Below are 22,139 nucleotides of genomic sequence, written 5' to 3'. Positions count from 1 at the left end.
TGTCACCATCTGATCCTGCTAAGACATGATGACAATAGTGTTGTGTACTGACTGTGCATCATGACAGTGAAGCCTGTAGAGCTGTTCATACTGTGTCAGTGTGATAAGTAGGGAGTTTGCTATGTAAACTGACAGATAACGTTAAATTGCTATACTGACTAATAAAAACTCAAATTGCGCTGAAGAAATGTCAGAATATCGGTCTTCAATCGTTTGGCTGCTGGTTTCATCATTTGATTTAGATCTAGTGTGATTGAGGCAAAAATTATAGCTAATGTTAGCCAACTTTTGGCTAGCTCTAGCGAATGTTAAATCATCAAATTTACTTCTGTTGAAATGGGACAAAACAGAGGCTACAAAACATTTCCATACACACAACAGCTGTTAGATACCGCTACCTGACAGATAGCTAGAGACTAGCTAGAGCTGAACTGTCTGTATTAGCTAGCTAACTACCTGCTAGTAGTTAATTAACTTAAGTCCAGAGGGGATGAAACATTAGCTAACGTAACATGTCAGTTACACTTCTAGCTCAGCATTGGGAATATTTGTTTTTTCTTCTGTCAAACAGCATTTGCCGTTGCCAGCTAGATTAGTCAACTAAAGAGTAGCCAGTTTTGGCTCTGCTTGCTTTTCAAACTCGGAAAAAAAGCGCAACACAGACAGCAGCTGGCTCTGTCCATCTCTCACATAATGGTCCTACACTGCAGCGCTTCAGAAGCTTTGCCTTCACACAGCCGGTCTGCACACTCTGTTCTGTGGTGTCTGTCAGGTCCTAAATCCAGCCGACTGAAACCAGAAAACAGCCTACTTGACAGCTCCGAGGCGTATGCATGGTCCTAAAGCACACCAGCGCCGTGTTTTTGTATCACAGTGCAATGATAAAAAATCAGAATGTGGGGGGACATGTCCCTAGTGAAAGTTGTGTCCCTGATGGAAATAATGAAAGTTAAGATTTGCTCCTTTTGTTTTTTGTCCTCAGATGACATAGATGAGTGGGACACGTTGGAGGTGCTGCCAAGGCAGGGAGAGGGGCGGATCCAGAACATTCTGTACCTGAATGATGAGGAGGAGGAGGAGGAGGAGGAAGAGGGGGGCGAACTGGACCAGGAGCATGACGGCAGGAAGGTCATGGTGAGCACATGTCATTGGGCACACACACACAAACACACAACACAATACTCTAGACTCAGTCACTTGTGTCACTTACCTTCTCACATGCAAATCCTTTGACGTAAATTCATGAACTGAATCTGCGTTGTGGTTTGATCGGGTTTGTTTGTTGTTATTTTGATTGACTGTAGCTGCTGGAATGGTGAAGCAGCATTCTTTACAGAGATCATATGTCTCATATGGCTGCCAGGCCTTGGCCCTAGTCTCACTGCTGCATTGTGCAACGAGGGGTCAGCAAGACTGTAGGCTGTGTCCCAGATGGCACCCTATTCCACACATAGTGCACTACTTTTGACCAGGGATCTGGTTAATAAAAAAAAAGTTGTGCACTATGTAGAAAATAGGGTGCCATCTGTGCTGCTGTTGCAACCTTAGAGAGTGAGAATAGAATTGGCCAAGCTGTAATCCAGGGATTTGTTCATATTTATTCAGTGGGGACACATTACCAACAAAGCCTGCTTTGACATTACAGAACACTCTGGAACCACACTGCATGTACCGCACCACTCTCTCTCTCACACACACACACACACACACACTGGAGTCACTAAGGGTGTAGTAATTTCACAGCTACATGAGAAAAGCGATATTGACAAAATGGCAGCTCTGCCATTTTTTAAACACCATTCATCAAAGACATGAAACTCTACAGGCCTTCATATAAAGAGCTGCTTTTAGAATGATGGGGTACATATTTGATGTGTGATTTGAGCGAGTGAGTGAGTGTCAGTAACTGTAGGGAATGTATTCGGGCGTCCCGTTGTGGCTATGCACGTGTTCTTCATTTATGATGTGGTGGTTTTGCCTACCTCAGTTGAAGGCCGGGATTCAATCAAAGGCACGTTTTAGCCAATCACATTGAACTTGACTTTTTAAAAGCAATTTACACTTGAGCCGACATTCGCAGCAATCTCCGCGAGTACCGTGAAATTGCCTTAAAAAGGTGCATTGCCTGTAGTCCACAATGCCCCTCATTGAATCCTGACCTAAGTCTTTGTGGATAAGAGGGTCTGCTGAATTACTCAAATGTGAATGTAAACAGTGGTGAATCTGTGTCTTTTTGGCGCCCCCCTGTGGCTGTGTGGCAGGTGTTCTTCACACGGAACGGGAAGCTGATGGGTCGCCGTGAGGTGGTGGTGCCCCCAGGGGGGTTCTACCCCACCGTGGGGATGCTGAGCAGCGGAGAAAAGGTCAAGGTAGACCTGCACCCCCTCAGTGGATGAACCTGACCAGCCTGCATCCTCTTAGTGGATACGATGAGTCCAGAAACCGAACACTGCACCCTGTCATCGCCTGACCAGTGACCACATCAAGCCTTACTGGGGATCAGCGTAGTGAAACTAGGGCAAGGATTCATTCCATGGCGTTCTATAACTGACTTTTAAAGGTATTTTATGCTTGAGCGTTTACCATTTATTTGATCTCTGCAAACATCTGGGAAAATGCTGTTAAAAAGCATATTGTGGTCCGTATAAAATGCTACCCTGTAACACAACTTGAATAGAATCCCAGCCTTAGTCACAACCATCAGGACTCACTGTGGCAAAAATGTATATATACACTGATGCAGTGAAATGTGTTGTTTTACAGCGTCAGCAATAGTAGTTTGGCAAATTAGGGTAAAGTACCTTGCTCAAGGGAACATATATATATTTTTTTCTCACATTGTTGTCTCGGGTATTCGAGCCAGCGACTCCTAAAACTACCATCAGGACTGACTGTGGCAACAATACCATCAGGATTCACTGTGGCAACACTACCATCAGGATTCACTGTGGCTAAACTAAAGGCTTAGCCTGAGACCGAGTTGTTGGATAATTCTGTGCAATTTGTTGTTTTATCATTTTTCATCAAGCCACATTTTTTTCCCCCTGTCAAAGCAAATAGTCAGCCCTGCCTGGTCCTGGGCTCTGAAACAGTGGAGCCCCTAAAATGTCTCTCATGAGGTCTACTGGCACACTTTGTTGATTTCATTTGTCATGGCCCCAAACATAGCAATGCATGTCCAACAGAGTCCGAGAGCCTGCTGGCAGTTCATGTTATAGGCACTAGTGAGTGAGTAGTGCTCTCCTGTGAGCACTGGAAGTTGCTTCCCAAATGGCACCCTATCCCTTATATAGTGCACTACTTTTGTGCCCTATTTGCCCTGGACAAAAAATCATGCACTATATAGGGAATGGGGTGACATTTGGGAAGCTGGTAGATTGTGTGTGTGATTGAGTGAGTAGTACCCTCCTGTGAGTGCTCACTAACCTGCCTCCTGGAGCTGAGCTGAGCTTGATAGGCCCCAGATCTGTTAGTGCTTTATAGCCAACTCTTATGATCATTGTCATGCCAAACACAGATTTGGGACCAGGCTTGAGCTGGGCTAGGTGGGAGTAAAAACGATATTCTCCATATCAAATGGATGGCATCCTAGTATCAAGTAACCCCTTATCAAAGACTGGAAATTATGTTAATGTGTGAATATACACGACATGGTATGTGGACAAAAGTATATGGACAGCCATTGAAATGAGTGGATTTGACTATTTCAGCTAGAACCGTTGCTGACAGGTGTATACAATCGAGCACACAATCGAGCCTGCTTCCAACTTTGTGGCAACAGTTTAGGGAAGGCCCTTTCCTGTTTCAGCATGTCAATGCCCCCGTGCACAAAGCAAGGTCCATACAGAAATGGTTTGTCGAGATCTGTGTGGAAGAACTTGACTGGCCTGCACAGAGCCCTGACCTCAATCCCATCGAACGCCTTTGGGATGAATTGGAACGCATACTGCGAGCCAGGCCTAATTGCACAACATCAGTACCCGACCTCACTAATGCTCTTGTGGCTGAATGGAAGCAAGCCCCCTCAGCAAAGTTCCCAGAAGAGTGGAGGCCGTTACAGCAGCAAAGGGGGGACCAACTCCATATTAATGCCAATGATTTTAGAATGAGGTGTTCGACGAGCAGGTGTCCATATACTTTTGGCCATGTAGCGTATGTACATATTCTATGTCATATATGTTTGACTGTATAGATTCATAATCTCCTATATATTTTTGTAGATTTCTCTCTACATGGAATTCTATAACTGAAGACATGGGAGAGAGACTGTTGGCTTTTTGTAATAGGGGGGATGGGTGGTGAGGGTTTAGTTAAAAATCCCAAGCACTTTTTAAGTGTCCTCTATCCACTCCCAGTGTAATTTACAAGCGGTTTCTTTCTGTCTAATTATATGTTCCGATTCGTTTTTCATGAACATATTTTGGTTGAGGATAATGGATCAACTGCACACGAGATCATCAATATGTCGACAATGTCTTCTGCAACAGTATACTTTTGTCACAAGCACGTTAGAAATGGTTGAGTCGGGTGGTGTCTGTAGTACACAGTAGAACCAGCAGAGTGCGATCAGCATCCTGTTCAGGCCAATCTGAGAGGAATGTATGTTTGTTGTCCCAAATGGCACACTATTCCCTACATAGTGCGCAATTTATTAATTTTTTACCAGGGCCCACTGGTCAAAAGTATTGCGCTATGTAGGGCATAGGGTGCCATTTGGGACTGAGTCTGTCTAAATGTATACAGAGGAAGAGACGGCGCGCTTGTCATTTGTTCATAAGGTTTAAGAGACTTGTTCCGATCTATGCCAAATGTTTAAGGATTCTGATCAATCCGTCATATTGCATTTCTATTTGTATGATTTAACTCGCCATGAGATGCTTCTGTGTACATCCCAAATGGCACCGTATTCCCTATATAGCGCACTATTTTCGACCAGAGCACTATAGTCCCTGGTCAAAAGTAGTGCACTATAAAGGGAATAAGGTGCCATTTGGGACATTATCTGTCACCTGGATGTGCCTCATTCCCTTGATATTGCCACAATCCCACACAGCAGCACCTCTGTAGTCACGGTTCAGGCATCTTGAAGACCATAGACATGCTTATTCATAGATGACATACAAGCACGAGAAAGAAGGCTGTACTTGTATCTCAATTAGGGTTGCAAAATTGTAACTTTCCAATAATTGTCAGGTTTTCCAGAAATCGTGGTTGGAGGATTCTGGATTTCCTGCATATTCCCTCCTGAACCTTCCAGACAGGATTGATGGGAAACCTGGGAATTTTGGGGAAATTATCAGAATTTGGCAACCATGATCTCAATGTAAATGTTAGCACCTTGCCTACTTCCAGGAAGGCTGTCTTACTAATTAATATGCATTAAAAGGTAGTTATTTCCATACTACAATTGTTTGACTTTCATTGTTTGATATACAGTACCAGTCAAAAGTTGACACCTACTCATTCCAGGGGTTTTCTTTATTTCTACTATTTTCTACATTGAAGAATAAAGACTTAAAAAACTATGAAATAACACATATGCAAAAATCATGTAATAACCAAATAATTGTTAAACAAATCAAAATATATTTTATATTTGAGGTTCTTCAAAGTAGCCACTCTTGGCATTCTCTCAACCAGCTTCATGAGGCAGTCATCTGGAATGCATTTCAATTAACAGGTGTGCCTTGATAAAAGTTCATTTGTGGAATTTCTTTCCTTCTTAATGCATTTGAGCCCATCGGTTGTGTTGTGAGTGGTAGGGGTGGTATACAGAAGATAGCCCTATTTGGTAAAAAAACAAGTCCATATTATGGCAAAAACAGAACAAATAAGCAAAGAGAAATGACAGTTTCTTCAAGTGCAGTTGCAAAAACCATCAAGCCCTTATGATGAAACTGGCTCTCATGAGGACCGCCACAGGAATGGAAGACCCAGAGTTACCTCTGCTGTAGAGGTTAAGTTCATCAGTTACCATCCTCAAATTGCAGCCCAAGTAAATGCTTCACAGAGTTCAAGTAACAGACGCATCTCAACATCAACTGTTCAGAGGAGACTGTGAATCATGCCTTCAAGGTTGAATTTCTGCAAAGAAACCACTATTAAAGGACACCAATCAGAAGAAGAGACTTGCTTGGGCCAAGAAACACGAGCAATGGACATTAGACTGGTAGAAATCTGTCCTTGGTCTGATAAGGGAGACGCAGAGTAGGTCAACGGATGATCTCCGCACATGTGGTTCCCACGTGAAGCATGGAGGAGGTGCTTTGCTGCTGACACTGATTTATTTAGAATTCAATGCACACTTAAGCAGCATGGCTACCACAGCATTCTGCAGCAATACACCATCCCATCTGGTCTGTGCTTAGTGGGACTATCATTTGTTTTTCCACAGGACAATGACGCAACACACCTCCAGGCTATGTAAGGGCTATTTGACCAAAAAGGAGAGGGATGCATCATTACCTGGCCTCCGCTATCACTCGACCTCAACCCAATTGAGATGGTTTGGGATAAGTTGGACCGCAGAGTGAAGGAAAAGCAGCCTGCAAGTGCTCAGCATGTGGGAACGCCTTCAAGACTGTTGGAATAGCATTCCAAGTGAAGCTGGTTGAGAGAAGGCCAAGAGTGTGCAAAGCTGTCATCAAGGTAAAGGGTGGCTACTTTGAAGACTCTGAAATATAAAATATATTTTGATTTAACACTTTTTGGGTTACTACATAATTCCATATGTGTAATTTCATAGTTTGTCTCCTGTTAATCTACAATGTAGTGAAGTCAAAATAAAGAAAAACCCTTGAATGAGTCAGTGTCCAAACTAGAATGAGACTAGAGGTCACAGAATATTTTGTGTGCATCCTTTTTTTAATTCATACAAACAATGATAACAAGCAGAATGAATATGGTGAAAACCGATCCTGTCCTTTCAGCTGAGCTCTCCTGCGGTTCTGATCAAACAATCCACCTTAAAAACATTCATCGGACTCTCTAAATACAGACTCATATGTCTCATTCACTGGGTTCAGTTGGTATCATCAGCATTCGTTTGTTTTTTACTGTGCCATCATACAGACTAAGGTAGAATGGACAGAAATAAATGACCCACAATAGGTCGTTTCAGATCATGGAATATCTTAAAATTAGCGTTGAATGATACACAAACATAAGACTGTGCTTCAATAAATCTATATTATGGAAAACTAACAATGTAGATATTCTGAGGACTTGATCACTCCAATTGAGGTGATTAGTTCAGAGGCACAAATAGAGCTCAGACAGAGTATAACACCTGACATGGCACCAAACGCAGCCAGACACTGTTCCTTAGTAACAGGGAAATGAAGAGAGGGGAGGAAGTTAACAGTCAGTGTGGTGATAATGGCTGATCGTTTTCATGGCATGATAAACACCAGTTCAGTCTCTTTCAGTCCTCCTCGTCCTCATCTTCCTCATAGTAGCGGTTCCTCTTAATCATCTCCTCTACAGACACAGCCTCCTCGCCCTTCCAGAAGCCCACATCCTGAGACGTGGTCTTGGACCTCGGCTCAGTCTCCAGAGACGAGGGTGGCGCGGCAATCTCTGACGAGGCAGTCTGGCAGTTTTGAGAAGGTAACCCTTCCCCCTCTTTTCCTGCTCCCTCTTCTTCTTCTCCCTCCAGCTTTTCCTCTTCCTCCCCGTCATTCTTTGCTCCCTGTTCATGGTCTGCTTCTAGTAATTCGTGGTGGTCTTTCAGACGTGCGACTCTCCCCTCCATCCCCTCGTCCTCAGAGCTGTCGTGGATGTCCACGTAGCTGTCGTCAGAAGGCGTGTGGTAGCCGGGTGACAGGCTGTTTGGTTGTTCCTGGTCCTCCATGCCTTGTTCCTCAGGGCTACAGGCCAGTTCAGGCTCCCTGTCCTCGAATGAGCTTCTCCTCTCCAGTGGCTCAGGATTGGCTGTCTGACTGGCAGCAGGAGCGGGAGCATGGGAGGCCATGGCCAATGAGAAGGGTCGGCTACGCTCCTTGAGGGAGGCGCTCCTGCAGAGGGTGGAGCGTACGGTGGGCTCTGGGCTCTGGTCGGAGGAGGCTGAGTCATCCTCTGGGGGCCACTTAGCACGGGATTGTTTCCCAGCGGAGCTCCCGTCTGAGGTGGGACTGTCCCCAGTGTTACCCCCCTCTCCGTCTCCTTCAGTGCGGGGGGGCCAGGAGATCTTCAGCCGACGTGTCTCCACTGGCTTGTCCTTCTCTGCTGAGCTCTGGGCGCGGGTCTCCAGGGAGGCCATCACCACGTTGACCTTGGCCAGTGGAGACTCCTCTACTGCTGGGCTGATCAACAGCGTGCCAGTAGAGGCGCACTTCTTCAGCTTGTCTTTGGAAAAGGAGGTGGCCTTGGTAGTCAGCTCTGTCCTGGATTCCTCCCCAGCCCCACTCTCTCCTTTGGTCTCCCACAGCTCCTTGTGAGGGCGCAGGCCGAAGCCCTCGTCGTAGTTGCCCTTGGCCTTGAACAGCTGGCAGAAGTGAGGCTTGCAGTAGACGTGGCTGTGCAGAGAGGCGTAGGTCCCCAGGCTGGCCAGCAGAGGGAGACAAAGACAACATATTGAGAAATATTTTTTTCTAATCTTGCCGCATAAACCCTGATCCTTAACTCAAGAGGAACAACACTGGACCTAAAGACGATATCAATTCCACTAATAGTGAGATTAACAGATGTTTTAACAAATAAACAATTCCTTGCTGCATGGTGTCTGTCCCATCCTATCCCCTCACCTGAGTTTGGTGTTGCAGTGGGAGCATCTGAAACAGGTGTTGTGGTAGACCTTTTGGTTGGCTACCAGACGCTCTAAAGGGTAGACTGTCTTCTGACATGACACACAACTCTCCCGTGCAGGCAAGCAGAAGCTCTGTACACACACAAAATAGAGGCATTCAAGGCACGTTGGAAGAGTGAATGGTTGGTTTGGCAATTGCTCTGAGACAAATACAGAAAAGGGACTGTTGAATTCACCCTGGAGGTCTTGGGCTGAGCTTGGTCCTTCTGAGTCGGGGATGCAGAGAAGGTGCCGGTACTGGAGCCTGCTGTGATGAGACTAAAATCAGTAATGGCACACATTGGACACCAGGGGGAGCTGTTGTGAAAATACTGACCTAACGTTCACAAGCTGAAACCTATAGAGGAGACATAAATAATGACAGACAAGAATATACTGTAGATCTGGTGAAATGCAGTGGAGCACCAAATCAGTTACCATTGCTCTCTGTGGAAGATGCTTTCCTACTGTTGGGCTCTGAGTCCGGACCCTGAGAGGAGAGGGAGAGGTGGTGATTTAGAGGTATTTCTCACACACACACACACACACACACACACACGAGAACACAATCCCTCACCGTGTCCACACTGCCTGGGGGTACATTCTCCTTCTGTTTGCTGCAGAGGTCAGAGTCCAGCTGATCACTCTGCCAGAGAGAGAAAAACAGGGACGTGTTTTAGAGTTGGGATAAGTGGCGCAGCGGTCTAAGGCACTGCATCTCTGTGCTAGAGGCGTCACTACAGACCCTGGTTTGATTCCAGGTTGTATCAATCATGTGATTGGGAGTCCCATAGGGCGGCGCACAATTGGCCCAACGTCTTTAGAGTTAGGCCGGGGTAGGCCGTCATTGTAAATAAGAATTTGTTAACTGATTTGCCTGGTTAAATGAATAAATAAAATAAAAGTAACCCGTAACTGACAGCTTCTGGCTGGGATGGGCCTTAAGTTCTCACTTTGGGGTCAAGTTCCAGCCTGATCCAAGACCACCGCTGCGCTCTCGTTTCTCGAACAGAATGTAAGCTCGCACGACTTCAGGATCGTTATACCTTACGAGGCTAGTCAAGTTCCGTCAGGTTTAAGAACCATGGACTTCTTACATGATCTTCCATGGCAGGCAGGCAGTGAAGCAGAGTAAAGGAAAGGTACTCACGCTGACTGAGGAGGATAACACCTCTGTTTTAGACACAGCAGCCTGGTACATGGCCATCCTGTCCCTCAGGGGCATGGACTCTATGCTCCCTGAATCTAGGAGACCCGTCAGAGAGAAGCACAGGTTACACACACACACACCTCTCATAAGCTATGGAGACGACAGTACAGGTGATCCATTCAGCACAATGCAGACTGTCTGGGTCATGGGATGCGTCCCAAGTGGCACCCTATTCCCTATATAGTGTACTCTTTAAAAAATAAATTATACCAGAACCTATGGGCTTTGGTCAACAGCAGTGCACTATATAGGGAATAGTATGCTATTTGGGATATGCCCATGGTGTTCGTCAGGCTGCGACAGGAACACAGGGTCACAGGGGGAATAGAAGGGAAAAGCCCTCTTCCCGTAACTATCATTCTTCCTGTAATCAGACATTCTGCTGATCACGGCACTTTAGGATGGCGCCATCTACAGTCACTGACCCAGTTCATTTACAGGAAAGAGGTAGTCTGGACAACTTACGTATGCTTAGTCTGTCTGTATGCCTCTCTAGCCCAGTGAAACAATATGTACATCCTCGTGGAGAACAGTACATTTGCTTTTAACTCGTGAGTGAGTGAGCGAGCGAGAGAGCGCTCTGTCAGCGTAATAGTACCTCCAAGTAGCTGATCCATGTTGTCAGTGATGCCTCCGGTCCCTCCAATCCTCACCGGCTCTCTGGACACCTGGAAACACAGAACCAAGCCACGCTATCAGGACGGTATATTCCATTAGGGTAGCCTTTACATTGTAGATTGAGCAGGCTCTGAACATACGGAATAAGGCCAGCAGCACTTGCCTCGTGCTTTGCATACAGAACCATATGATGCTCACGTCGCTGAAACTAAATTTAAGGCAGGGGAGAACCAGGGCCATCCATCAGACAGCTCTGAGCCCAGTGCTCTGACAGTGAGAAGAGTGGTGCGGAGAGATGAGAAGGAAATAGGTGAGAGAGGCGAGGAGGTGGTGTGGCAGCCTGTCAGGGAGTCAGCTACAGTATCAGCCTGGCTTGTTGTCCAGCCTCCGTCCCAGCTGTCTGCCTCTCGTGCTCAGCCCAGCCCTCCTCTACTCTAATCCCCTTGTGAGCTAGAACCTTAGGGAGAAAAGGCGAGACGGACACCCCAGTCTGTCTTCCTGTCCACAGTCCCACATCCCCAGTCAACACCAGCACCTGCCAGGAGACTCACCAGTCACCCTCCTGCCTGACACACAGCACAGCGCATTCTAAGACGAGACCGAGTGGCTGCCTACTTTTCAACTCTCGTTTCAGTGATCAGGCCATCGGTGAGAGAGGGATTTCGTAGAACCAAAGGGTCAGTGGTAAAAGCCGAGAGGAGAAGACATGCTGTTCTTGGCACACCTGTAATAGCAGAGACTCAAGTTAAGCCTGGCTTCACCTGGCTTCAATGCCAGAACAGCCTATGGTTGAGCCCCAAATGTTGACGTATTGCCTATAATATAGGGCACTACTTTTGACCAGGGCAAAGAGGGCTCTGGTCAAAAGTAGTGCTCGTTTGTAGGGAATAGGGTGCCATTTGGAACGCGCCCGGTCTCCTGCCTCCTATCCGTCTGTACCGCTTGTGTCTGTAAGCCACGGGTGTGATCGGTATCAGAGATTAGAGGAGCAGCAGGGTGCCACAAAGCCCTGGTCGGCTGGGACTGCGCCAGGCACAACCTTATAATACACAGACAGACCGAGAGAGATGGGGAGGCAAAGGGTGGATAAAATCCTGAAATACAAGGACGAGACAGAGCAGTGCTGTTCCGGGGGAAAAGTCTATATAGAGTTGTGCATTCGTGGCCGTCTGGATTTTAGACTTGCATTCGCAGAAGGGGGTGATATGTGCTGTTCCATCCTCCAGAGTGGATTAATCTAGGCTCTAGACTCCAGGCAGAGGAAGCCAGACCCCAGCTGGCCCAGACGGACCCCAGGCCGAGAGACCTCTCTCTAACGCAGCCGGAGGCCCCTTCCCAAGCGTGACCACTCTTCAGCCTGATCCCTCTCCTCTCAACCCCTCTCCAGACGGTGGTCACGGGTGGTGCCTCAACAATATGGGGGAGCAGGCGGAGGATGTAAACAAACAAACAGCCAGAAGGCAGCTGAGCTTCGATAGGGAGGAACTGATCAGCGGCCCAGACAAAGAGCTCTGACACTAATCCCACTGACAATTAAAACCCCCGGAGACAGACTGAGGCTCCTCCCTACAGCCTACCGCCTGCCGGCTGGCTGCCTAGGCCCCAGAACAATAACAAGAAACAAGGCCAATTCAAATCAGTGAGTTGTAGGCTAGGCTACATATAGCACAAAACCACCATTGAAAAAAACAAAGTCCTTAAAAAGCCCTATTCACTGACAGATCAGTACTTTCATCAACCATAGTGTAGTCTGTGTATATGCTAGCCCTCCCATCAAAAGATTCAATTCACAGCATAATGCGCCATAACCTAATACAAACATACTAATCCAACAACAAGCAATGAAAGCAAACCCCAGATAGTCTCCGCTTTATGTTTCAGAGCCGCAAGGATGAAAAGTGAGCTCAAGGAGGTCCGAGGTCGAGGGGTTTGAGACCAAACAAAGAAAATGAAACAAAGACATATTTACCTCTCGCAAAGCAACGCAAGGAGCTACAGGGAGAAGCAGACCAAAGCACGAGTTGAGGAGAGGAGAAGACTGTTACGCTGGAGCACTCATACCTGTCCTGGCGGAGTTTGGAACATCAACAGCAGCTAACTCAATTGTGTTCATTAGACTGTGGCTCCACTGGACTGGGCTGCCTGACAGTGCAGAGCAGGGACCACGACTGGACTGGTGCCTCCTTCCTTTCTGTCTCGTCACAGTCACACAGAGAGAGAGGAGCAGAGGGGAGGGGAGGCCTTCATGGGGGCATATGGAGGGGAGTGGGGGGGCTACAGAGGGGGGGGGGTGACGTTGGGTCAATTAAGTGCCTCTCCCTCATGACCGTCTCCTCCAGGGAGAGGAGGGGGAGAGAAGGCCTTTTCTTTGATAAATCAGAGAGGACCCGGGGAGGAAGAGCTATCTGAGGAGGCTCAGTTTGCTCATTTCTACTGCAGTCACGTGCAATGCCTGCCCCATGACATCACCGCCCCATGACATCACCGCCCCTGGAAGAGAAGCGGGGAGAGGGGCTAGGCCTACAGGCCAAGGAGCAGGGAGCCAGTCAGGGCTGGACGTGGAGGTGTGGGTCGAGGCCAGGGTGTGGGGGTGTGTGGGGAGAGCCCAGGTCACTTCCTGGCTTTCAGCTGGGAGAGAGAAAGCTGCTAATGTGCTTAAGGAAGGAAGGAAGGGTCAACCAGCTGGGGTGTGGCGTGGCAACTTATTAAGCCGCTACAAAACAATCCTCTGATCTGGTGTCCAGGCCATGTTCAAAAACCGACTAGTAAACTAGCTTTAGTAAAAGAATATGAAGGTCTGAATCTTGATCAACCATCAAGTCTGGCCTTTCATTTCCAACGCCTAATATGTCATACAAGCCAGGGAAAATAAACAAGATATAGACTATTAGCCTAGAATAAAAAGGATCCTTTGCTTCTAAAACGAGTTTATCCACTTTTCTATTATCAAAATGGCTGTTAACCTCCAAAGTGAGTGTGAGGAGGAGGACAGTTTGTTTTGAAACCCCCATCCTACCGTCCTATCTGCCTAAGGGCATGTTTATATCTAGCCCATCTGTAGGAATGTACTGTGAGATGAGAACACTCAGAGCGATGCATGTGACTGGCAGCATGACTAACCCCAGGAGGGCTCTGACCCCTGGAGAACACACAGCACAACATTCTTTACTTCTGGAACAGGAACATTGACGACACACCAGACCTGTTGTCTGCTACATCTTTAGAAAAAAACATCTTTCAAAACTCTACAATTCATAGGGCTGCTTCACAGGGCCTTTCCTTAGCAAACACATCTATGTCACGGTCTCTGCCGGGTGATTTGACAAGTCCTAGTCAATCGATCAATAATATAATACTTTTAGCAAAGGTGTTTATCGCTGGTTTGCAATCTGTAGAGACTATGAGAATAGAAATGTTTGGAACTTTTGTGAATCACAGCACAGTTGAAAAATATATGGCAAACAGAAATCCAAACTGGATGGTGTTCAGAGACAGATGGGAGGGGTTTAGTGGAGCTGAAGGATGGGATTAAAAACAAAAGATAACTATTGTAAAATACATTGTTTATTCAACTAGGTATGTCCGTAAAATCTATATAGTATGTATAAACTGGAAGCAGAAGCCTAATTGTTGTTTTCCCTTAGTTTACTCCAATTAGTGGAGAGGTGTAAATATAATTTACATAAGTATTCAGACCCTTTACTCAGTACTTTGTTGAAGCACCTTTGGCAGCGATTACCGCCTCAAGTCTTCTTGGGTATGACGCTACAAGCTTGGCACACCTGTATTTGGGGAGTTTCTTCCATTCTTCTCTGCAGATCCTCTCAAGCTCTGTCAGATTGGATGGGGAGCGTTGACGCACAACTATTTTCAGGTCTCTCCAGAAATGTTTATCGGGTTCAAGTCCGGGCTCTGGCTGGGCGGCTCAAGGACATTCAGAGACTTGTCCCGAAGCCACACCTGCATTGTCTTGGCTGTGTTCTTAGGGTCGTTATCCTGTTGGAAGGTAAACCTTCACCCCCAGTCTGAGGTCCTGAGTGCTCTGGAGGAGTTTTTTTTAAATCAAGGATCTCTCTGTACTTTGCTCCATTCATCTTTCCCTCAATCCTGACTAGTCTCCCAGTCCCTGCTGCTGAAAGACGTTATCCACAGCATGATGCTGCCACCACCATGCTTCAACGTAGGGAAGGTGGCAGGTTTGCTCAAGATGTAACGCTTGGCACTCAGGCCAAAGAGTTCGATGCTGCAGAAATGTGTTGGTACCCTTCCCCAGATCTTGTAGAAACATCAGGAGGATCATTGGAAACAGGATGCACCTGAGCTCAATATCGAGTCTTGTTGCAAAGGGTCTGAATACTTATGTAAATAAGGTTTTTCAGTTTTATATAAAAACGTGCATGCATTTCTGAAAACCTGTTTACACTTTGTTATTATGGGGTATTGTGTGTAGATTGAGATTTTACTTTGATTTAATCCATTTTAGAATAAGGCTGTAATGTAGCAAACTGTGGAAAAAGTCAAGGGGTCTGAATACTTTCCGAATGCACTGTATGTATGTTAGTATGTATGCATGTACACTACTGTTCAAAAGTTTGGGGTCACTTAGAAATGTCCTTCTTTTTGAAAGAAAGGCACATTTTTAAGTCACTGTCACAGAGTAGAAGGCCTCACAACACCTGATCAACATGACCACACTAGACTTCTAATACTTAAACAATATACAAGTGTTTCTCCAAAATACATGTGGAAACCACAGATTTGAAGAAACAAACGACTTTGATAAAAATAAAAGATTAAACAAACAATGCATTTTGCAGTAGTTCATCAGCTTTGTTCCTGTTTAGCCATTCTCATTTCTTATCATTTATGTGGTGGAAAATGGCAGGAAAATGACATATATCCTATTAAAATATTTAGGGGCGTGTAGCTTGTAAATCGGTAAGTTTGGACTTACTTTGTTCTGAAGGTTCTCTCCTTTCTCGAACATCATCTTGAGGTTGTTGAGGGGTATGTCGGGCTTCTCACTGGGGATGCAAGGCACTCCTGCTGCTCCTCCCTCCTGCCTCTCTCGGTCTCTCTGCTGCTGTCTCCTCTCCATACCTGGTCCTGCCTGGTCCTCTACGGCTGTGGGACTGGTGTTGGGGTCTGGTGAGAGAGGTGCCTGGGTCTGGTGCTTGGCGTTAGGATCTGAGGGGAGTAAGCGGCGAGTGTGGGGTAGCGTGGCACAAGGTGTGGCTGACTGGACAGGCTGCTCCCAAAGCTTCTTCAACACACTCAGGTTGCAACTGCGGAAAGTCTGTGGCGACGGCTCCGCAGCCTGGAGGAGGGGGTAAAGACCGACAGTCTGTCTGACTAACGGATCATAATCACTGACACAGTCCAGAAGCATCCCAACTGGCTGAATCCATAACTTAGATACTTAAGAGACCAGGATTAGTTTTTTTGTTTTGTGTCGTGTAAAAGAGAAACGCTGTGGAATGATATGCGGTAGTAATTACAGGATCGGGGGGGGGGGGGGGTACAGATCAGGTACCAGTGTTACACCCACATCAATTGTTTCAGGAGACGAGTCGGTCTCCGATTTCTTCCATAGCTACTAATACAGCTACCGTTAGCATTCAACCTGAGTAGCATCTTCCTACCAGACCTCTCCCTGGTTAACCCAACCTGGTTATGACGACACAGTTTCTCATGCTCATCAAATGACTAGGACCATATGACGAGAACTCGAAGGGGTTTTTAACACAAGCTTCAATGCTTACTTTCAAGTAAACAACGGACGCATTGTCCTCTGTTTAGACAACCAGAACAGTAAGATAAGGGGAGCTACAAGTTTCACAGCCATTTAAATGAATGAGAAATAAGGACCTTAACAATTCATAGTTTTCCTTTCACTACCGTCTGTCTCCTTTTGTCAAAGAAAAATAGTAAAAACCTTGGAAAGCCCGGTAACCTGGAGATCCGGTTGGCGCTGTGTCTGTTGGGTGGAAATGATAAAAGCTCTCCCAGATGTGAGCTTTGAGAAAAGATCTGCATGAAGGAGCTAGCTTGCCCACCCCTCTATGCCAGGAGAGAGTGTGAGAGAAACACAGAGAGGGAAGGAGGGAGAGAAATAGAGTAACAGTGGAAGAGAGAGGGGGGAACATAGAAAGAGATAAAGAAAAGAAAGAGGATGAGTAAGAGAGAGAAAAAAAAACCGAAAAGGTCAATTGAAAGAAGGGGAAAATCCCAAAAACGAGAGAGCAGGAAATTGTCATTTTTGGAGAAATGAACCATTTGAGGATAGAGACCAGCAGCATGCCCCCCCCCCTCCCCCCCACACACACACACACACCCACACACAAACTGTGAAGACTGACAGATTTTCTTATGTTAAGTTCTCCTGCTAACAGTGACAATGTACATAATTGTAGCAGCAACAACAACAAAAAATCCCGCTAAATGCCTTGAAAGCCTTGCTCACAATACAATACAACAGCTGACAGTCGACTTATTCCAGACTCAGACACATACCTGGGATTGAAAAAGCTTAATGAAAATAACTAAATTCCCTGCTGTCTGTTTATATCCCCTCAGGTGACATTCCCGGGCCCAGCCAACAGACCTCCAGGAAGTGTGTCTGTATTGCCCAGGTGGGATCTGGCATTACATTGTAGTCCTTCATGCCTGTGAAGTGCGTGACCACCCAGTGTTAATTGATCAGGTCTGTAACAGAAGCGAGGAAGTGATGCGAGGTACTGGGAGCAACGGAGGTTTAATCTGAAGGTAGATAACGTCTCTGAAGACGGATTAAAGCTTTACTAGTGTATCCTCCAAGTGCAATATGTGGACAGGCATGGCTGTGCGTGTTTAGGCCTGAGAGAGAAATAGGTTCATCCCAATATCTCTAGCTTTGTTAGATATTAGTCTCTTCAACCTTGACTGGGTACTTACGGCTTTCTTCCTCTCCAGGTTGGCTTCCTCTGCAGCCAGTTGGTACCTTGGAAGAGGATGGAGGGGGTTGTGAGGATAGGGTTGCATAACGGATCAATTGGATCTCAGAAATGTCTGGCTGTATCATGGCTTAGCCAGTGCTGTTTCCACATTTGGCTAGACAAACTGGTAAAACTCTAGCCTGGTCCCAGATCTGTTTGTGCTCTTGCCTACTCCATGACAATGAGTTGGCATGATAGCACAAGCAGACTGGCACTATTAAATCCAGTTTCAAAATATTGCTGGTGTAATTGTCTTATCTTGTACTGATCCAGCAGACACGGAGATGACAGAGAGTGGGAGGAAGTGTGTGATCTAATGCTATGGTTCCAAGCAGCAGAACGGACTGGGATGGGAAAAGCTATCAGTGGTCAGTAGGAGAGGGAAAGATAAACTTAACACTGAAGTGAGTATTTGCATTTCTACCTTGGAACAAGTATGAGGGTATAGGAAGAGAGTGAGAGCAATAGATACAACTGGGTGTCTGTACATGTGAAGCAAGAAGAGAAAGTGAGTAACAGTTAAGGTGAATGAGAGCGATAGGACCACAGACCGAAGGGGTAACCCAGACACGTGACTGGGGCTACAAAGCTGAAGCATAATGGTAGTGAGAGGAAGTCCGGTCCCGGGTAGTGGGAGAGAATGGAACTAGGTGAAACTGGGCCGAAATTATGCTCTTTTTTTTTTTTGTTTTCTTTTCCCAAAACTAGAATCTGTTACGAACACGGTGGCCTACGTTTTATAGACTTGACGCTTTGCCAACGTTTTTGGGGGTTAAATTGCGTTGTTTAGAAGGAGTGCAAGGTTCAATTGAGTTTGCGCACATTTCAGAAAGGAGGCGTACCCTAACAGAAATATGCAAATACATACTACAACGCGCGGATAGGATCTCGCTCGCGCATGGCTTGGTCCGACTTCTTGTTTATTCTGCCCACTATCCGTAATTTGCTCCCACTGTAAACGACACATATGAACTATCTTGAGTTATTTATAAATAGATTTAATACTACTGTACCCCACTTACTTCGAGAAGCGCTCAGCGATGGCATTGTTCTTTCCTCTGGTGCCAACTATGGACAATTCCGCAGCTGTGACTCTGAGGGACTGGGAGGCCCACTGTCTGCGACTGAACGGAGCAACGGTCATCTCGGTTGTTCTCAGGAAAAGACTGCTCTAGCTGGCTGAATAGGAAGTAAAATATATAGTATATTACATTTACCTCACAAATAACGGAACAAAAATAAGATTCTACCCTAGACAATCATACTCCTCTATCTCAGCATATGGTGTGTGTAAGCCATAGGTCTATGGTATGAGTAGTCTGCAGTGAGCGACAGTAGGCCACTATTGTGTAAAATGACACATGGTTCCTGTGGATGAATAAATCAGCAAGGAGTAAGGCACTAGCCAGCACACAGCAGCTACTCATTCAACTCAGGCCTCTCATTGAGTCACTGAACTCATGAACTTGAAGACCCCAAGCTACTACTCACTGCATACACAGGCCTTGCCTGGTCATCTTTCTCAGTGTCATACAGAGACAGTGAAGTGTCCACTTGTTTCCTGGGACGTCACACAGACTTTCTGTCTGGAAACCAGGGCAAGCAGATTACATGCATTCACTCTCAGCCTTACTGTTCTACAGTATGCACGTTCATTTCAACTGTCATTTCAGAATTACAAATGGTTCACAGTACAAAAAACAATTAGCCAATGTGGAGGATGTTGAGGATTCTAGTTAGGAAATAGCCTCTGGGGTTCCGAGCTAACGTACTGTACTGTCAAACTAGCCTATTGGTTTAGATGTCCTTTTTTAACAGATATGGTAAGACAGGACAGGTAGACCTAGACTATACTTTTCCTTGGTAATGAGACACCTTGCACACATCCACCAACGGCAGATACACCACTGTTATTATGAATAACAATAATAGTGAAGTCCCCATTTAGCAGGTTGGCATTAATCCAAATATGCTGCTCTGGAATATAGGCAAGCCTTAAAGGCCCAATGTAGTCAAAAAAATTATGGTTTCCTGTGTTTTATATACAGTATATTTCCAAACTCTGAAGTTGGAATAATATGGTGAAAATTATAATTAATGCCCTTTTAGTGTACGAGCTGTTTGAAAAGAGACCCTGAAATTTCAGCCTGTTTTGGTGGGATGGAGTTTTGGCCTACCTGGTGACATCACCAGGCAGTAAATTAGTTAATAGACCAATAAGAAAGAAAGTTTCAAACCTCTCTGCCAATAACAGCTAGTTTTCAGTTTTCCCCTCCCACTCAAACCACTAGACAGTCCTAGACAAATTATTTGCTAATACGTTATTTGTTTCTTTTAGACCATTTTAATTTAAAATAATCACAGTAAGGTACTTAATTATTACCCATAAATTATTTGATATTTAGATAAAAACGGCTGCATTGGACCTTTAACACTTCTCTATTTCTTTGCCCACTGATCAAACACCACACACATCAAATCAAAATATCACCTCAGACAACACATTTTGGAAATTGCCAGCAGCATATGACTAACTACAATCAAATATTTAACTAATAGGAAATTACTTGAGCACAGAGAGCAAAATACCAAGTTGGATGCCAAATTAGGCATCCAACTTAACTTTCAAATCAGTATTTCCAGAAAGATGTCTAAGTACTAGGATAAGCCTTTCGACACAAAACATGTTTTTTTAATCATCACCTCTACCCCCATAGAAAGCTCAGGCATGTTACATACCTTCAAGTTTTTCTTATCACTCCTCTCTTATTTCTTGATGCTTGTTTCAACCTCCCTCTTTTCCTTCTCCTCAGTAACACTTTGCTGTCTGGCACTGCTGTGTGCTGTGCTCATGGAAGTATGTGTGCTTAGGAAAATGGGAGTGGGCAAATCAACACCATGAGACTCTTTCCAACCAATAACATAGCAGCATTTACTTCCACCTGGCAGGTACAGTACAAGCTGCCCTTCCCATCCAAACCACTGTGTTCCCCAGAGTGAATCTGAAAGCAAAAAAAGGTGGGTACATACAGTATAGACTACACCTCCTTACAGTATGACACATGAGGAAGCATCCCACTCAATTCCTGGAAGTGAAGCAAACTCTACCTCCCTTCTCATGAGGTCAAAGGCTGAGAGGATGTGAGTCATTCACAATCCAGACAAACTCCACTGTGTGTGTGTGTGTGTGTGTGTGTGTGTGTGTGTGTGTGTGTGTGTGTGTGTGTGTGTGTGTGTGTGATCAAAAGACTAGACTTACTTCTTATCACTATATCAAACCCATGTTATCATCCCTCTTCAATTCCTTAAAAGGTCTGTATGTTTATCTGTATTCCGGGCCATTCTGTCTCAATTAACCCATACCAAAACAATCCTCTATACCTTGTTGTACCTAGTCTAAGATGTTTAAGACACTGTTATTGTGCCATCTAATTTACCATGTGGTTAAACAGGACTGCTAAGCTTCAGATTGGTGTGGCACCAGGGTCTAGTCTACATCAGTGACACATCACTACAGTCTAATCCAAACCACATGATTTCCCTGCGTGTGTAGGGAAGGGCTCTGTGTCCATAGAATTGAACGTAACCTGACACATAACTATGTCTATGGCATACAGTATTTTGAGAATACAAAGTTGTGTAACAGCTAAAAACCCAGTGTGGATCAGATTCAGGATGAATCACTCTGTCTTCACTTTGGGTGGTCTGTATGTCTTTGGAGCAAAGTTAATACCATTTTTGGATTTTCTATTCGTTTTTATTTCTATTCGTTTTTACATTTTGATTTGGAATTCAATTTAGTAAAATTTATTTTTCAGACTTGATTTACTCGTTTTTATTCAGTTTCGGTTTGATAAAAACATTTCTATTGAGTTTTATATGATTTAGTCTTAGTCTTAGTCTTAGTCTTTAAAAGTAGGGTTATGCATGGGAGGCTAGGAGCCATTTATGTGGTGTAGGCCTATAGCAGGGGTACTCCAGTACTATTTGAGATCTGTCACACAAATGTCCTAGGTGGCAAATGTCTGGATGGATGTTGGCATTTATCGGCATAGTAACAAACCCACACCTAGCAACCCATGCGACACCAAACTGTTCACACTTCTTGTTGGCACAGAGAAAAATGTGCAGTTTCAAATCTCCTTTTCTGCAATTCTACGTTATTCCATGAGCTAGCAGAAAATGTAGCAGTTTTAAATCTCATTTCCTGCAATTCTACTATTTGTAGATCAGTGATTCTACACCTCACTTTGCTCAAACTGATCCTCTCCAACAGACTCAATCCCTGATCATCTGAGGCTATAAAAATGGGGCAATTGTGACAGTTAAAGGGGAGAGACTATGAATTCAACCAGAGAAAAAAATCTCTTGAACAAAAGAGCATGTCAAAACCCCGCTGGGACACTCTTTGCAGACAACAATATATTCTGAAAGACCTGCAATTTAGCATCAGATTATAAATGGAAAGGCTTGATAGACAGTCATCGGAAGAAAAAAACAAAAACATAATGCTGTCTCATAATGCTTCTGCCTTAGAAGGTTGTGGAGGATA

At 45.2% G+C, this 22,139-nt stretch overlaps 2 protein-coding genes across 6 annotated transcripts in view; one reads left to right on the top strand and one right to left on the bottom strand.

Moving 5' to 3' along the window:
- spryd3 (SPRY domain containing 3) overlaps positions 1-5,401 on the top strand; it is a 97,246-nt gene extending 91,845 nt beyond the window's left edge. For all 3 annotated transcript variants that reach the window (XM_031803922.1, XM_020459276.2, XM_020459275.2), the window contains 2 exons: positions 983-1,134; positions 2,262-5,401. In XM_031803922.1, the coding sequence (XP_031659782.1) occupies positions 983-1,134; positions 2,262-2,396 (287 nt within the window). In that variant the 3' untranslated portion in view covers positions 2,397-5,401. The remainder of the gene's footprint in view (positions 1-982; positions 1,135-2,261) is intronic.
- A 1,442-nt stretch (positions 5,402-6,843) lies between these two features.
- On the bottom strand, positions 6,844-20,647 carry lima1a (LIM domain and actin binding 1a). Of its 3 annotated transcripts, none has more exons than XM_020459245.2 (11): positions 20,327-20,647; positions 18,610-18,766; positions 17,547-17,592; positions 15,568-15,930; positions 10,594-10,663; positions 9,936-10,030; positions 9,363-9,431; positions 9,224-9,275; positions 8,983-9,053; positions 8,745-8,878; positions 6,844-8,543 (listed from the first exon to the last, which is right to left on the bottom strand). In XM_020459245.2, exons 2-11 carry the CDS (start codon positions 18,729-18,731, stop codon positions 7,424-7,426), a joined length of 2,142 nt encoding a protein of 713 aa, XP_020314834.1. In that variant the 5' UTR covers positions 18,732-18,766; positions 20,327-20,647; the 3' UTR covers positions 6,844-7,423. The 3 variants fall into 3 exon arrangements, with proteins under 3 accessions (XP_020314834.1, XP_020314836.1, XP_031659781.1); XM_020459247.2 differs by having other exon boundaries at positions 8,983-9,050; XM_031803921.1 differs by lacking the exon at positions 20,327-20,647 and having other exon boundaries at positions 16,549-17,592.
- Between the last annotated feature and the right edge of the window lie 1,492 nt (positions 20,648-22,139).

Source organism: Oncorhynchus kisutch, linkage group LG24, assembly GCF_002021735.2.
Source record: "Oncorhynchus kisutch isolate 150728-3 linkage group LG24, Okis_V2, whole genome shotgun sequence".
In the NCBI taxonomy this organism is placed as follows: Eukaryota; Metazoa; Chordata; class Actinopteri; order Salmoniformes; family Salmonidae; genus Oncorhynchus; species Oncorhynchus kisutch.
Note: the sequence above shows the minus strand (reverse complement) of the source record. Positions and strands in the feature narration are given on the sequence as shown.